General features: G+C 38.9%; 1 protein-coding gene across 1 annotated transcript in view; it reads right to left on the bottom strand.

The window, feature by feature from the left end:
- The window catches only part of actr5 (actin related protein 5), a 34,487-nt gene extending 18,226 nt beyond the window's left edge, over positions 1-16,261 (bottom strand). Inside the window, exons 1-3 of the mRNA XM_081368823.1 lie at positions 15,761-16,261; positions 7,897-8,129; positions 879-1,048 (exon numbers count right to left, since the gene is read on the bottom strand). Of these exons, the coding sequence (XP_081224949.1) occupies positions 879-1,048; positions 7,897-8,129; positions 15,761-16,132 (775 nt within the window). The 5' untranslated portion in view covers positions 16,133-16,261. The remainder of the gene's footprint in view (positions 1-878; positions 1,049-7,896; positions 8,130-15,760) is intronic.
- Between the last annotated feature and the right edge of the window lie 273 nt (positions 16,262-16,534).

Below are 16,534 nucleotides of genomic sequence, written 5' to 3'. Positions count from 1 at the left end.
TGACATCGTTACACCAGTAGGTGGCGCCAAGTGACCGTTAAAACTGTGTTTGACATCGAATCATTCCTTCAAGAGATTTGTTCATATACGCAGATTCATTGAGAAATAAAAGTATTTGAGTCAGTGAATCATTCATTTAACCGAGTTTTTAAAATATTTATTAAATATTTTAAATTGACTGCAGCAATAAACATTTTATCAGAACCTCTAGTAAATTACGTTATTTCATTTTTTAGTTTTCTGTTCAGAATCGTGGGAGTGTCGTGATCTGTTTGAAATCGTGATTCTCAGTTTAACCCGAATCGTGCAGCTCTAGTTTAGTTTATTGATAATCAACTAATCAAATTAATTCAACAATCAACACTCAAATGAAAACTGTCCACAAGAGTGTATACGAACACTTAAACTGCACAGTTTTTATATCAACTATGATATTATGTTTCTACTTCAATTTATTATTGAAATGTTAACATTTAAACGGTGGCTGTAACTGTAAAAATGATCTTCTAATGAACGTCAAAATGAGTGAGCTGTGCCTCGATTCTGTCCTGTGACACAATAACGTGTGTGTGTGTGTGTGCGTACCTGTGTATGTGAAGGTGTTCGATGTAGCTGTGCTGTAACGTGTGTGTGTGTGTGTGTGTGTGTGTGTGTGTGTGTGTGTGTGTGTGTGTGCTCACCCTGCTGGTAGTCCGGAGCGATGTAGCTGTGCTGTAACGTGTGTGTGTGTGTGTGTGTGTGTGTGTGTGCTCACCCTGCTGGTAGTCCGGAGTGATGTAGCTGTGCTGTAACGTGTGTGTGTGTGTGTGTGCTCACCCTGCTGGTAGTCGGGGGCGATGTAGCTGTGCTGTAACGTGTGTGTGTGTGTGTGTGCTCACCCTGCTGGTAGTCGGGGGCGATGTAGCTGTGCCGGTGCAGGAGCTCCTCCATGCGGCTCAGTGTGAGCGAGGGCTGGTTCGCAGGGTACTTCAGCTGCAGGAGTCTCTGGAGATACGAGGCGGCCTGACCTCCACCCAGATTCACACGCTTGCAGTTCACCGAGTCCAGCCTTCGATTCAACACACACACACACACACACACACACACACACTCATGACATCCATCGCACATGGACAACTCTGCCGGACAGACGCCCTCCAGGACTGAAGCTGCCCATCGCTATCAGTTGGTACATGACTATGGCGTCATTTTTAAGTCAAATGTCATGAGCGTGTAAGACATGCTCACGAGCACATGATGTTATTTCACGCGCGCAAAAATGAACCTTCAGCTGGCATGATAAAAGTACTCGCGCACAAATTCAACAACCGAGAGGTGTACAGGTAGCTGCGAGCGAGCGCCTGGCATACTCTCATGCTTGTACAGTGGAATCCTGCTCGCGCGCAGCGGGCTTCTGCTCGCGGAGTGCTGTTTTGCTCGCGCAGTGGATTTCTGCTCGCGGAGTGCTGTTTTGCTCGCGCAGTGGATTTCTGCTCGCGGAGTGCTGTTTTGCTCGCGCAGTGGATTTCTGCTCGCGGAGTGCTGTTTTGCTCGCGCAGTGGATTTCTGCTCGCGGAGTGCTGTTTTGCTCGCGCAGTGGATTTCTGCTCGCGGAGTGCTGTTTTGCTCGCGCAGCTGATTTCTGCTCGCTCGAGTCTACACGACTTTTGACAATTTGGGGGCGGAAACCAAGGAGGGCACTGACCCTCTTATGATTGGTCACTTTCATCATGGAAAATCTTGGGAAATCCTAACCCCGCCCACCTTCAGACGCAGCGCGCGTCACTCAGCTCGCTCTGCTACTCCGGCTATCTCTGTATATTTTAGACAACGAAATATGTGATAAAACACCATACTATTTTCGTTTTCATTTAAAGAAATCTTAAACATGATAGCCACACACATGTGGTTCATGCAACGCGTATTGATTATATTCACTGCACATAACGTTTGCCTATTAAAAACAAAACTAAATATAAAACACAAACCTGCCTCTTTTCGTTTTAAATATAATATAAAAACATTAAACATTTTAATATGGTCCAGGCAATATGTGCATTTGTACTAAACAACAGATTTTGCAGTAAACAACATTACAGTTTTTAAATTTTTAAATACAATTATTACAATTTAAAATGACAAAACTCAACCCAGTCTCTTTTTGTTAAATTTCAGTTTTATCAATATTAGCCATTATAAAAGTATAAGTAAAAGGTATAAGAAGCTATACAAATAAAGCAAACAATTCAGTCAAACACAAAAAGTCAGCGCTCTAGTAAAACCATACAACGGTAAAGTTAAATAGCTTATAAAGTTATGAAACTTCCCCTCAGCCAAAACGATTGGCCACAATGGCCAGGGAATAAATTATAGATTCACGAGACCAAAAATCGCCCGTTAGATATACACAAGACGAATTATATCTCATGTTTAACCACTAGAGAGACGCCAGCGAAAGCGGCGAACGTCAGAAAGACTATAACCGAGGAAAGGCTGTTCCAGGCGGGGTACATGAGTGCCGAGCGCCCGGTCATCGTTGTATGGTTAGACAAGAGCGCTGACTTTGTATGTTTGACTGAATTGTTTGCTTTATTTGTAGCTTATAGCTTCTTATACCTTTTACTTATACTTTTATCATGGCTAATATTGATAAAACTGAAATTTAACAAAAAGAGACTGGGTTGAGTTTTGTCATTTTAAATTGTAATAATTGTATTTAAAAATTTAAAAACTGTAATGTTGTTTACTGCAAAATCTGTTGTTTAGTACAAATGCACATATTGCCTGGACCATATTAAAATGTTTAATGTTTTTATATTATATTTAAAACGAAAAGAGGCAGGTTTGTGTTTTATATTTAGTTTTGTTTTTAATAGGCAAACGTTATGTGCAGTGAATATAATCAATACGCGTTGCATGAACCACATGTGTGTGGCTATCATGTTTAAGACTTCTTTAAATGAAAACGAAAATAGTTAGTATGGTGTTTTATCACATATTTCGTTGTCTAAAATATACAGAGATAGCCGGAGTAGCAGAGCGAGCTGAGTGACGCGCGCTGCGTCTGAAGGTGGGCGGGGTTAGGATTTCCCAAGATTTTCCATGATGAAAGTGACCAATCATAAGAGGGTCAGTGCCCTCCTTGGTTTCCGCCCCCAAATTGTCAAAAGTCGTGTAGACTCGAGCGAGCAGAAATCAGCTGAGCGAGCAGAAATCCACTGCGCGAGCAAAACAGCACTCCGCGAGCAGAAATCCACTGCGCGAGCAAAACAGCACTCCGCGAGCAGAAATCCACTGCGCGCGAGCAGGATTCCACTGTACAAGCATGAGAGTATGCCAGGCGCTCGCTCGCAGCTACCTGTACACCTCTCGGTTGTTGAATTTGTGCGCGAGTACTTTTATCATGCCAGCTGAAGGTTCATTTTTGCGCGCGTGAAATAACATAATGTGCTCGTGAGCATGTCTTACACGCTCATGACATTTGACTTAAAAATGACGCCATACATGACTATAATATTATAATAGTGATTAGTTACAGTGCTATGCATAAGTTTAGACACCCATGCTAAAGTTGACTAAAAAGAGGAATAAAAAAATCATCTTTTTGAAATTGAACTTAATGCCTTAATTAAAAAAATTAGGAAAAATCCAACCTTTAAAGACACCAATTTTCTTTGTGAATGAATAATGTATCGTAAATAAATAAATGTTCTTCCTTAAAATACAGGGTGCATAAGTGTGTACACCCCTATGTTAAATTCCCATAGAGGCAGGCAGATTTTTATTTTTAAGTATTTTTTTTTTTTTTTTTTTTTTAGGATACTATTCATCCTGATAAAGTTCCCTTGGCCTTTGGAATTAAAATCACCCCACATCATCACATAGCCTTCACCATACCTAGAGATTGGCATGGGGTACTTTCCATAAGATCATCTCTTAATGCAAATCAAACTAGCTATTAGGCTAACTGAAATAAAACCATGCTAATCTCTAGGTATGGTGAAGGCTATGTGATGATGTGGGGCTATTTTAATTCCAAAGGCCAAGGGAACTTTATCAGGATGCATAATATCTTGGATCCATGAAGTAACTGGCCTTTAAAAATAAAAATCTGCCTGCCTCTATGCAGGGAACTACACTAACCTTTTCCACTGGTGGCACTTGCGCTACTAACTTTTTCAGTTACTGGCGCAAAACATGATTTGGTCGCACAAATTATTTATAGTAAGCCGCTCTGGATAATAATAAACAATACTGAAACTGTATTACATACAGATGTGTTTTTTATTTTACTTGCCTTCTTTTAAACCACATGCCTTCTTGTTTTTGTTTTCTTTAACATTGGTTGGGATAGATTTTCTCCTAAATGGATTTCAACATGCTATGGTTGGCACAGATGGGCAGACTCCTGAACTCTTAAGTAGTGATGCACCGATGTGAAAATTGTGGTCGATTCCGATAATAACCGATATTAATATTGCTGTTATGGCATAAAACAGTAAAAAAAAAAAAAAACAGGAATATTGTGTACAATTAAGATAGACTACTTAATTTATTATTCCAATGGCAAAAATATTGTATCACGATTTTTTTCAGGAAAATCACGATTCACGATTTTATCACAATTCTTTTTTATGTTGGTTTTACTATTTTGCGACTGAGCATTACAGCCAAAACTTATGTCCATATTTTAAAAACAAAGCCTTGGGTAACAAAACATATATAAAAAAATAGCAGACAGGGGCGAAGATAAAAATATGTGTCATTATTTTCTTTTTGTTATTAAATATTAAGATCAAAGATGCACATTACACATACACAACTTAATATACAAATTAAATAAACAGTGTTTTATGTTTTCAGCTACAGTATAGGTGTATTTAACAGTAGCATTGAAGTAATTAAATGAACAAATATGAAAATAAAACAAAATAGACTTCACTGTATAAATTATACATTGATACTTAATAAAGCTACTTCAGTCAAGAGCAGTGAGTGATTTTCTCTTTGCATTTTGTTGTTTTATTAACATTAAAGGAATAGTTCTTCTAAAAATTCAAATTGTCATAAATTACTCTCTCAAGTTGTTTTAAACTCAAATGAGTTTCTTTCTTCTGTTGAAAATATAAGTTATTTGGAAGAATGTGGGTAACCAAACAGTTGATGTACCGCAGTGACTTAGTATATTTTTCTCCTTTGGAAGTCAACGGGGACCAGCTACTGGATAGCCACATTCTTAAAAATATTAATATTATAAAAATATTAGAAAATATTAGAAGGAAATTAATACAGGTTTGGAACAACATTAGAGTGCGTAAATGATTTTTGGGTGAACTATCCCTTTAAGGACAAGCGGCAGCGTGTTTACTATTGCTACTGTCTCTTTAAGAGTTGCGCGCGATGCGTCTAATAGACGCATTTGACAAGCAGATTTACTCAATTTTCTCAAGTTTGCTTTCACTTTAGACATAACCGACTTTGTTTATCTAAACCTTGTGTGTATTTAACAGTATAAGCACAATAAGACTCGAAAGATAACTTAGTCCAGTATCCAGGCGCTGGTAGACAGGCTTTTAGTGCATGTGAGCTTCACATGTACGCGCTGAGGAAGGAACGCACGTTAGAACCACTGATCTATATAATGTCATTCTATATAGATCAGTGGTTAGAACACGTTAAAATATAAAACGTTAAATATTAAATGTAAACTATAGCCCGTCAATTTTCATTTTACAATTATCTTCTCTCTGTGTGTGTGCGCGTCCGTGTTTGTGTGTGAGAGAGAGAGCCGCTCGCGCACCACTGATACAATGGTAGGCTACGTTTTAATCTAAGTAACGGTCGCGGGGCTGAAGTTAACTTGATGTTTTGAATGCTCAGAGGCAGAGCAAGTTATAAAACGTATTCTTAAAATACACATTTCTGTTTTAATAAATGCTCATAGTAAATCATAGCATATTGCCTAAAACATAGGTACAAAAATAATCAGTGATACATTTGCGACCCATTAAAAATTAAGGTCGCAATGGCATTTCAAAAGGTCGCATATGCGACCATTTTGGTCGCAGTGTAGTTCCCTGCCTCTATGGGAATTTAACATAGGGGTGCCCAAACTTATGCACCCTGTATTTTAAGGAAGAACATTTATTTATTTACGATACATTATTCATTCACAAAGAAAACTGGTGTCCTTAAAGGTTGGATTTTTCCAATTTTTTTTAATTAAGGCATTAAGTTCAGTTTCCAAAGGATGATTTTTTTATTCCTCTTTTTAGTCAACTTTAGCATGGGTGTCTAAACTTATGCATAGCACTGTATTACACTAGTGATGCACGATATATCGGACACGATATATATCGGACACTATATCGGTATCAGCCGATATTTATGTTCATCGTTATTGTTATCGGCCTGATAAGACTAATTAAAGCCAATAAATAATGTATTATTGGGCAATTCCACGCAAAACTGTCACATCCATAACACCAACACAATGCCATGGTATTTAGTTGGCGTTATGGATGTGACAGTTTTGCGTGGAATTGCCTAATTTCCTTCAGCTGAGACATTTCAGATGATGATTTTGATTAGATAGGAATCCCTTCAAAACGGAAAATACAGTTCAGCACAACATGTGCAGCGCAAAATCTGTCATATCGGCTACACAAAATCATAATGAGAACAATATATAACAATAAATATATTGAGTGGTTTGGAAATGGATTTTAATGATGAGACCATTGTATTTGTAATCAGGCTCTCAAAACTTTCGATTTATCAGCCAATATATCAGGTTATCGGCTTTCAAATACAGAAAAATGATCGGTTATCGGTATCGGCCAAAATGTTCATATCGATGCTAGTGGTCGACCGATATATCGGCCGATATTTGGTATTTTTGAAATATCGGATCGGCCGATTAGTTTTTCTGATTGGCCGATGTGTTGAAAGCGGGACTTTTATTTTGACGGCGCTCCAGACTTTTATTTTGACGGGCAGCGCTGAGAACACCAGCGCCAGAAGAGAACGGCAACGGCAGCTCCTCAGATCACACACACAGCGCTGACTCATTTTCTCCGTCTTCATTAATTTACGATCTCTGTCAGTCATATCTAACTTTGTTAGACAGAACTGGTAAACAAAGAAAGTGAATGGTATGCGAAGTAAGTAAAGCGTTTGCTTTATATTATTTGTAACAGAAAAGGCAAACAATCAGGCTAAATAAGTTCTCATTTGCCGTCAACATTCAGCAAATGCACATCTACGTCATTTAAACAAATCTCTGAATATATAATAAACATTTAATTTCACAAACCTTGCAGATTTAATGGAATCCAGCTGTGATATCTGTGAAGTGTGCATTACTGTCTGCGAGTGACGGTCGGTCACTCCGTGCGAAGTGAGTGAATGCGAACAGAAGATCAGCTTCACAGGAGACGCGATCGAAACACTTTAAATCCTTCATTTTAAAATATGCTGATATATCCAGTTGCCAACTGTCTTATTCATATCGTTTTCACTGTGTGCTGTATGTAAAATTAGCGTTACCTTGTCTTTATTTGAAAAAATATCACCAGCACGAAATTACCAGATTACTGAGTGCCTTGTTCACTTTCTTTTTATTCACACATTCATTAAACTGCATACAAACAAATGTTACACGAGACATGATACATTTCAGTAAACTGTACTATTTCTTTCAAGGGCTTTCCGATGATTATTTCATGCGATAACTAGTCGTAAATATGATCGGTTCACACGCCACTTGAACTGAGGAGCTAGTGATCCGTCACGCCACATTATAGAGCGCCAAAACCACATTTATTATTTTAATTTAGATATGAAACTAACACAGTTTGAAAGCTGAGACTGTTTGTTATCAAAAGACTCGGGAGAGACAGTGGTGTGTTGCGCTACCTGCCGTTGATGACGGGCAGCACGTGCGAGCAGTGGTACCCTGAGGACACCACCAGGCCTGTAGGGGGCAGAGCTGCTCCGTCACTGTTACAGTAGAGGCTGAAGAGACTGTCCACGCCGTACGCCACCCGCGGGACGCCGTAGCCCTCGAACAGCAGCTCGGACATCATCTGTCGGCAGTGCAGCGGGTTGCAGACCGGCTCCGTCACCACCACCGGGTGATCCACGCGACCCTGAGCGCACACAGGGGGAGCTGGCGTTACTCAAACAAGCTCTCAGCAGCAGGACTCTCACACAGCGATCCTTCATGTGGTGGAGTGGACAAACATGTGTGCTTTACTACCACTGTGACACTGTCACACATGACACGTGTTTAACCACTCTATATATTATGATGATTATATGTATATTAGACTTTTAAAGCTCCAATATGTAGGAATTTTGTAATAAAATTTCCAAAAATAACTTGCACAGTGTGATATATTTCCTCCAGTTGTGTACTTAAAAAATCTTTGGAGACTTTTGAGATATTGTATTTCAGAGAAATTCCGATTTTAAATAACTGGCCGTCCCGGAAAAGAAATGTCGCGCCTCAGTGACGCAATATCCCTTTTTTCCACCACACCGGATTTTTTTTTTTTTTTTTTACAACAACTTTATTGAGGTTTTTTTTCTTATCACAATAAACAATAAAGACGTCTGACAAAGAATAAAAAAAGAACAAAATAAAAAATATGACCCACCACACCGGAATATCGCATGGTCAAATGCGGAAGTGGTGGTTAAAGCGTTATAGCCATAGACTGTATGGTTATAGCTGTTATGGATCACGAACTCTTTGGCGAGTATTGAAGTGCCAACAAAACGAAAGCGTCCATATTCGGATACACTTAGACTGTGTGACAAACGGAGGAATAAAACCCGGATAAATATCGGCAGGCGTTTTCGAGATGGAGAGAGCTGCGCGTCAATCTTGGACTTGACCGAGACTCTGGTCTCGCGAGTGTATTGATAGACAGGTAAGACATGCAACTGTCAATAATAGCACTTATAAACAAAGTTATATTGCTCTTTGTACTTCGGTAAGGCTTTTTATCACGTGTGGTGACCGAGCTTATGGCAGTACAATTAAATACAATCGGATATGATGTTAAAAAATATATTTAGTCATTACTTGCAAATGTTCGTTCAAATTTACTTTTATATATTGGTTTGAACACGTTAAACAACACGGCATTAACCATAAAAACGTAAAACTGGACAACATTAACCAAACAAATCATTTGACAAATAGCTGTATGTTGTAATGGGATAATATAGCATAACATTACAAGTTCCTTGCAGTTCATTAATTATGATGAAATAAAATAATACGATCAGACATACAGGTAATACAAAAACGAATAAATTACCTCATCCGTGATCATGATTCATTAATTCCATATAGATATATCGCTAGATGGTGAAAACGCATTAAAAACGACATCTCCCATCGTCACCTCCTTCATAGCGTCATCAAGCTTCGCCTTTGTTATTGTTGAAACTGCGCCCTCTTGTGGTCAAATACCAAAGTCGCATACTGGAGCTTTAATAGGTTTACATGTTGTCTTAGTCATTTTATTCTTCTCATCTGTGTTAATGTGTGTATGTCCTTAATCCATACTGGGTCTGTCTGTCATGTGACTGATCACATGACAGAAAACAGGAAATAGCCAGCATAAAGGAAGCAGCATGGCAAACAAACATGTGGTGCATCCCAATTCGCATATTATCCATCCTAAATAGTATTCGAGAATATAATTAGTACATCCCAAATCGTAGAATGTTGAAATGAGTGTTCCTAAGATATCCCGATGGTCTAATATTTCCGGTCAGAGTCCGAAGTGCAGATCCGTGAACACTTTAATGGCTAATATTGCCCACCACAACCCATCGCGTGTTGGACGAGGATTCGATTAGAACTACACACGAGTGAAAAGTGCTAAAAAACTACAGACATGGAGGACGCGCAAGCCCGGCGGTTATGTAGAGAGGTTTAGATAAAGGGGTTTGAGTGATTAATTATCCGTGTCTAATCTGACGAAAATGTATTTATTAAATGTTGTCTACATTCTATTGCATCTGCAGCAGCATTGTGAACTTTTGTAAAGATAAAAGATACGTTTAGCCATTAACTTTTAAATGCATCATTATATTCAAATTGCAAGCACATGAGGAGTCTCCGCATGAAAGACCCACGACTGCTTACTACCATTGTGACACTGTCACACATGACGTGTTTTAACCACTCTATATATTATGATCATTATATATTAGACTTTTAATAATTTTTTTTATCCCACTTTATTAATCTTATCTGTTTTAATGTGTGTATGTCTTTAATCCATACTGGGTCTGCCTGTCATGTGATTGATCACATGACAGGAAACAGGAAATAGCCAGCATAAAGGAAGCAGCATGGCAAACAAACAAGATCCCTGTCAAGACAACCAAAGCTGGATCGAGGAGTTTCTTTTAAGGACTTTCCATTCCAGCAAACCCCATCACTTTTCACTGGATTATCTCTACAGTTGGACTGTATATACACCGCTGGACACTTACACATTGGGACTTACAGCACACGATGACTCTTGAGGACTGTTTTATGGTATGGAACCAATGGACTTCTTTTAACAGCCTAAGGCTTCTAGTTGTATTGTGTTGTTATAAGTTCCTGGTAGAAATTGTAAATACACTTCATTTATTAACTTTATTTCTGTTGTCGTCCCATCTTTTAAAACACTTCCCAACCTCACACAGTTTAATATGACCCCAATTTTACTCCTGTAACTCTACCGATTATGGAAAAGGTACACCAGATGGAGTGGGCGGAGTTTAGAAAGAGCAGCGGACGGACTGGTCAGTGAAGGAAAACACATTCAAAATGCCAAGCAATTGGGAAACGCTTAACCACTCCCCTCAAACCATTAGTCTGCTATGAGCAGAGACGGAGAGGAGGAGCGCTAGAGTAAAACCCTGCCCCCTCTGTCTGTCAATATTCCCTTTCACTGGGAAATACGTCACAACACTGGAGAAAAGTCGTTTGCAACTTCCAGTTCACGGGGACTTTAAATCAACTGGGATATTTAAATGGACAGTGGTGTGTCACCAAATATGATCCTGGGACCATCCCTTGAGGTCCATGAGACACATGCAAAAGGATCCTGTGAGGATTGCGGTCTCTCTTTGGTGATGTCCTCAGAATCATCCCACAACCTACTTTCCATATCAGAGAGACACAGTTCATTTTCAAGTTCATTAAAGATCTGTAAATCAGATGTATTTGATAGGATTAAGTTGTTTTTACACTTAAAATGGGTTCAAAAGTTTCAGAGTCTGGCTGTCACGTTTGCTATGGTTTTTGTTTCATGTCTTTTATTTTGAAGTTTAATCATAGTCACGGTTCCTGTTTGTCTTGTGATTCCCACTATCCCATAATGAAGATCTGGTCATGTGCTTCCTTTGGTTCATGTGTTCTCATTGGTTCTTGTTTGTTCAGTTCTGTTTTCCCATTGGTTCATTTTCTGATTGTTCACAGGTGTTTCTTGTTAGTCAATAGTCTGTGTGTACACATAGCCCCCATGTCACCCATTATATCTAGTCTAGCTTTGCTCCCTCGAACTGCTGTTGGGGAGTGTCATGTTCATGTCAAGTGTGTTTATTTTGTTCACATTTATCTGAATAAAGCTGCACTGTTCTCTCTGCAAATCGACTCAGTGGACCTTATTACTCTGGCAGAAGATGTTGCTGTTTTTGATCTTTTACCTATGGGTGGTCAACTCTGTTATTAATAACTCTGTTATGATCAATGCTGATCTGTTTAAGGTTTTACTAAAATATCATAAGTGTTTTATTGTTAACAAATTGAAAATAATCTTATTAGCATAACTAGTAGTATTCGTATGGAGTTTTAAAGGATTTAATTCATTTTTAAAGGCACAATATGTAACTTTTTTGCTTTAAAAATAGCAAAAAATCACTATATCTATGTTATATATATTTTTTGTTGTTGTGTACTTACATTATCCCGACTGTTTCCAAAAACTTTCAAACCAGGAGAAATTTGTAATTTAATTCGAAGAAACGGCACGTTTATTTATTTCCGTTTTGTCACAGTCAATGGTGTCATATGCGCGTTATTCCTGGTTTCCGCTCTTACTGCCATGGTAACCAGAGCCGTCTGATAGTAACCAAAGCGACAGACGTGGACAAATGTGTAGTTCGCAATGTCTATCTGCACGCTGTTGTTGTTGTTTCGTTCAAACATTATGGACCATGGCAAGCAGACTTTGGATATAAAAGGAGAACTAAAACGAGAATCAATATCAGCGCGGTGTTTTCGAGATGCCGAGAGCTCCCATAGACAGTATATAAACGAGAGCTCCACGTCCGAGACTTCGACCGCTTCTACATGTACTTTATTAAACAGGTGAGCACATTTACATAAAACTAATCAATGTTATATAGCTCAACAATGATAAAATGTTAGAATATGATCTGTATGTTATTCTAATGTTGATCTAGCTTACTGCTAGTCTCATACAGACAGACTAACACATACAATTCAACACATTCAAATGCAGTTTAGTGTGCTAATGTAATGTTAGACCAGTGAAACAGCGCTGCGTTACCTCACAAGTTTAATTTGTCAAATAAACTGACCTGTGAGTAGTAATTCTGCGTGTAGTTCGGTAGAATGAAATGTCCATATTCCTTTTATATCCGCGGGACTCGCGTCGCATGTGGAGCTGATAGCTGTCTCTTAGCAATCCCGAACTGCTTCATATCACAGTCATGATAAAAGCATTGATGTATTCACTCATCCATAAACATTATTAGATCGGTCGGCTTGACATTGACGACAAGATCCATAATTCTTAGCAAATGTTGCGTCATCAATCTATGCCTTTGTTATTGTAAATAGGTCAGCGACCCCTAGTGGAGAAAAATGCCACACTGTCCGTTTAAAGCCATGCTTGGAGAAAATGCACACAATCTTGGCAACTTTTCAGGTAAACGTGTTGATATTTTTACTCCAAAACAAAAAGTCTCTATCTTATTATGCTTGAAGTTGCATTAATGGATGAAAAGACAAAAGTTATCTTAGGGATGACAGGTTTAAAAATTGTTACATTTGTTAACTGTATATTTGACCCAATTTGTCTATAACAGAGTTGACAGATTTTTCTGTTAGTACATTGATTTTTCAGAAATAATATTTTAAATCTTACAAGTTTAATATCAGCAAATATTGAAATGTTGAATTTAAAGTGCATTTTATGAAAATAAAAGTTTAACAGAAAAAAAAATCCTGTTTTTTGTTTTCTTTCTCTACTTGAAATGTGCCCGCAATTCTGGAATGAGTCACATGTGAAAAAGTAAATAGTAAATAGTAGGGCTGAACGATATGGACAAAATTTCATATCTCGATTTTCATGCCAGATATCTCGATATCGATACAATACGATATGACTACGTAAGGACATAAAAAAACAATACATTAGAGTTTGTAAAATACACACTGATGTCTATGGAAGAGGTAATAATAATCCTTTCCATTATAATTTGACACGTTTTATTCATATCAGATACACATTGTGTAAGTAACTTCAATGTTTACTCTATTCTATTCCCAGTTCACCAGCCACTTACTTTTAAGTATTTCGGGAGTAGTGGATGAATTCACGTGTTGTAAACATAGAGGTTGTAAATCCAACAGATCCGATTCTCTGAACTGCGTCTGCGGCACAAACTAACACGGCGGCGCCCATCGCGCATACAGCTCAACTAACGCGATCGTTATAAAGGTGTTTAAACAACAATATACTTCCACTTGCATGTATTTGACAATCAGAATATCAGATATTTCATGCCATAGCTAACACATTTGTGAATATTCTGAATAAAAAAGGAAAAATGACATAAAAGCAGATCATCATTCATTCAGCGCTGTTGCTGCTGCGGTGTGTCACGTGACAAGCAATGACGCGTCACCATGAAAACGCCGCCCCCCCTCTCACAATATAGTTCCCACGTCCCTGGTAGTGTGCGCGCGCTGGCTTTAGCGGTGCATTCACGGGCACTCGTAAAACTGATGTTTGTTGTGACTGCCAGAGTTGTATGCAGGGCGAGCGCGGAGAGGGGAAATCTATATCGTCGATATCGTTGCTTTTTTCGATAGTAATATCTTGAAAGTTCATATCTCGATATAGATACGATAACGATATATCGTTCAGCCCTAGTAAATAGTTTGCCTAGTCAAAAGCTTTCATTCTCCAAATAATGTGTGGACAGAGACTGACTGAAAACTTTTCCCACGATAAACATCATTAGGCTACCTGTGTGTTTAAGAAACACGATTCCTGCTGCATGTCAATATCCACGGATCACTGGATCTTTGGTAAGAGTTGTAAGGAACACTAAATCGAGTCCAACCTTTAGTTTAAACTGATAATAGTTTGTTTTACTTGTGTTTCCACAATTAAATCCAGTCACTCATCAGCTCTTCTGCCACTCAGTCCGGCTGAGGGAGTGCGTTCCCGTGGGAAACTGACGTCACTGCATAACCTCTATATAACCACTGAACTTAACTATAGACATAGACTAGATCTATATATACAAAATAAGAATATTAAATCAACCCTCTATAATGTAAGAAAATCAGTTGCGTATGTGACCAAATTTCACGCTAGGCAGCTAAAAAATGTCTTTAATTAGCCAATAGCTAGTAAATTGAACGATTTCACTCGGCACTACAGTGTTCACGTTTCTTCCAATGAGGCTGTGGCCTTCTGGTTTCACAACTCATCACGGTGCATTGAATGTTAAATATATTAATAGTGAATGCAAGAGTGTTACGAGTATCGTTTTCCACCAGCTGTTTGTATCTGGTGTTTTGTTGATTTCGATTAAGACTCTCTCTTGTCCCAAAACCTCATGTAACGTTGCCAGTTTGGAATCATTTCGGACGAGAAGAGATCTGGCAAAAGCACAAGTAGTACTTCAATTTCTGTACCTAATCTGTACAGTCAGATCTAACTTAAAAACCTGTTTATTTCATTTGCATCTTTGTTCTATTGTTTATTTGTGCTATTGCTTGTAGTTTGATTATTTGTTATTTAATTACAGACTGTTTACTTGTCCTTAATGTTTGAAATGTATATTTTATATTATATATTTATATGGAATTGTTACATTTGCATTGTTCTTGCATTCCACGTAAAATGTCTGGAGAGTAAAATAAAAACTGCTAGCCAATGGCGACTCGTGCCCTTCAATGTTCATGCAGGAAAACATGGAAAAATGCATCCACAAAAATGCAGATCCCTGAGGTATCACTTCTAATCTGATAGAGAGACTGAGTCCCTTTGAAAAAGTAGGGAAACCAAAAGCATATTCCTCTTGTATTATTGTGTATATGCATGTATTGTTTATCACATTATATTACATGTATTTTTTTTTTCCAATCTCCATTGTCTGCTTTAATGATTTGCATGGGTTTTGGGACTTGCATGAAGAATCATCTTCAGCACAGTAATACTGGTGGAATAACGCAAGAGGAAGATGCTTTCGGGAATTACTGTGCTGAACATGCTTCTTCATGCAAGTCCCAAAACCAGAGCAATGCAAATCTTCCCATAATCATGGTACATAAACATGTGCATACATACATACGGATACGGATATGCATATCCATTTGTATACATATATGCATATGACATACATGTGAAATAGTAAATAGTTTGCCTTGTCAAAAGCTTCTATTCCCCAAATAATGTGTGGACAGAGACTGACTGAACACTTTTCCCACTGATAACATCATTACCTGTGTGTTTATTCCGAGGTGCATGAAGATGTAATCGAAGATGAGCTCCTGTATGTCGAAGTTCACCACCGCGTCGCGGTCAAACGCGCTCTTGAGGCTCCAGCGCAGCGGCTCGACGCTCGCGATGTCGTTCCCCACGTGCGCGTCACTGCGCGCGGCCCCTCTGCTGCGCGCCGCCGCAGACCTGAACACGAGCCGCGGCCGATCACACTGCGCAGCCCCGCTCGCCCAGCCCGCGCGGCACTGGAACGAGCCGTTATCCACCACTATCGGCGCCGGACAGGGCTCGAGGCACTCCCTCTCCACCGTGAACACGGGGTCCGGCGTGCATTTATAATCCTCAAAAGTGTAAACATTGCGGTTATTATTCATGGTGTTGAACAGCACACACGGGCAGTCAACTCTGTCTTCTTCGTCCCCATTGATGGTTGTTTGTGTTGTGTTCGCTGCTCACTACCGCCACCTGTCGATTCGCGAACAGTTCGACTTATATTGTGTCGCTTAGAGAGGTAATATCACATTTAAAACAACAGTAAGTAACACCAAAGTGAAACGCTGGGCTGGGGGAAATAATCAATTGCAGGTTTAATGTAGCCTATGTTTCTAGTTTAATGTCATACTGCCCGAAGAATGTACTTGTGATGAGCACACTTCATAAGGATCCACCATTGCGGTTCGCTGAGGTCCCTTTTATTTACGTTTCTGAGTGTATATAATGAACGTTGTGAAATAATTGCCTAATATTAACTCTAATTTGGGTCTGCAATGATTCGC

This window comes from Scardinius erythrophthalmus (genome assembly GCF_964197995.2).
Source record: "Scardinius erythrophthalmus genome assembly, chromosome: 6".
NCBI classification, from domain to species: Eukaryota; Metazoa; Chordata; class Actinopteri; order Cypriniformes; family Leuciscidae; genus Scardinius; species Scardinius erythrophthalmus.
The sequence above is the reverse complement of the archived record's forward strand: the minus strand, read 5'-3'. Positions and strand labels throughout refer to the sequence as shown.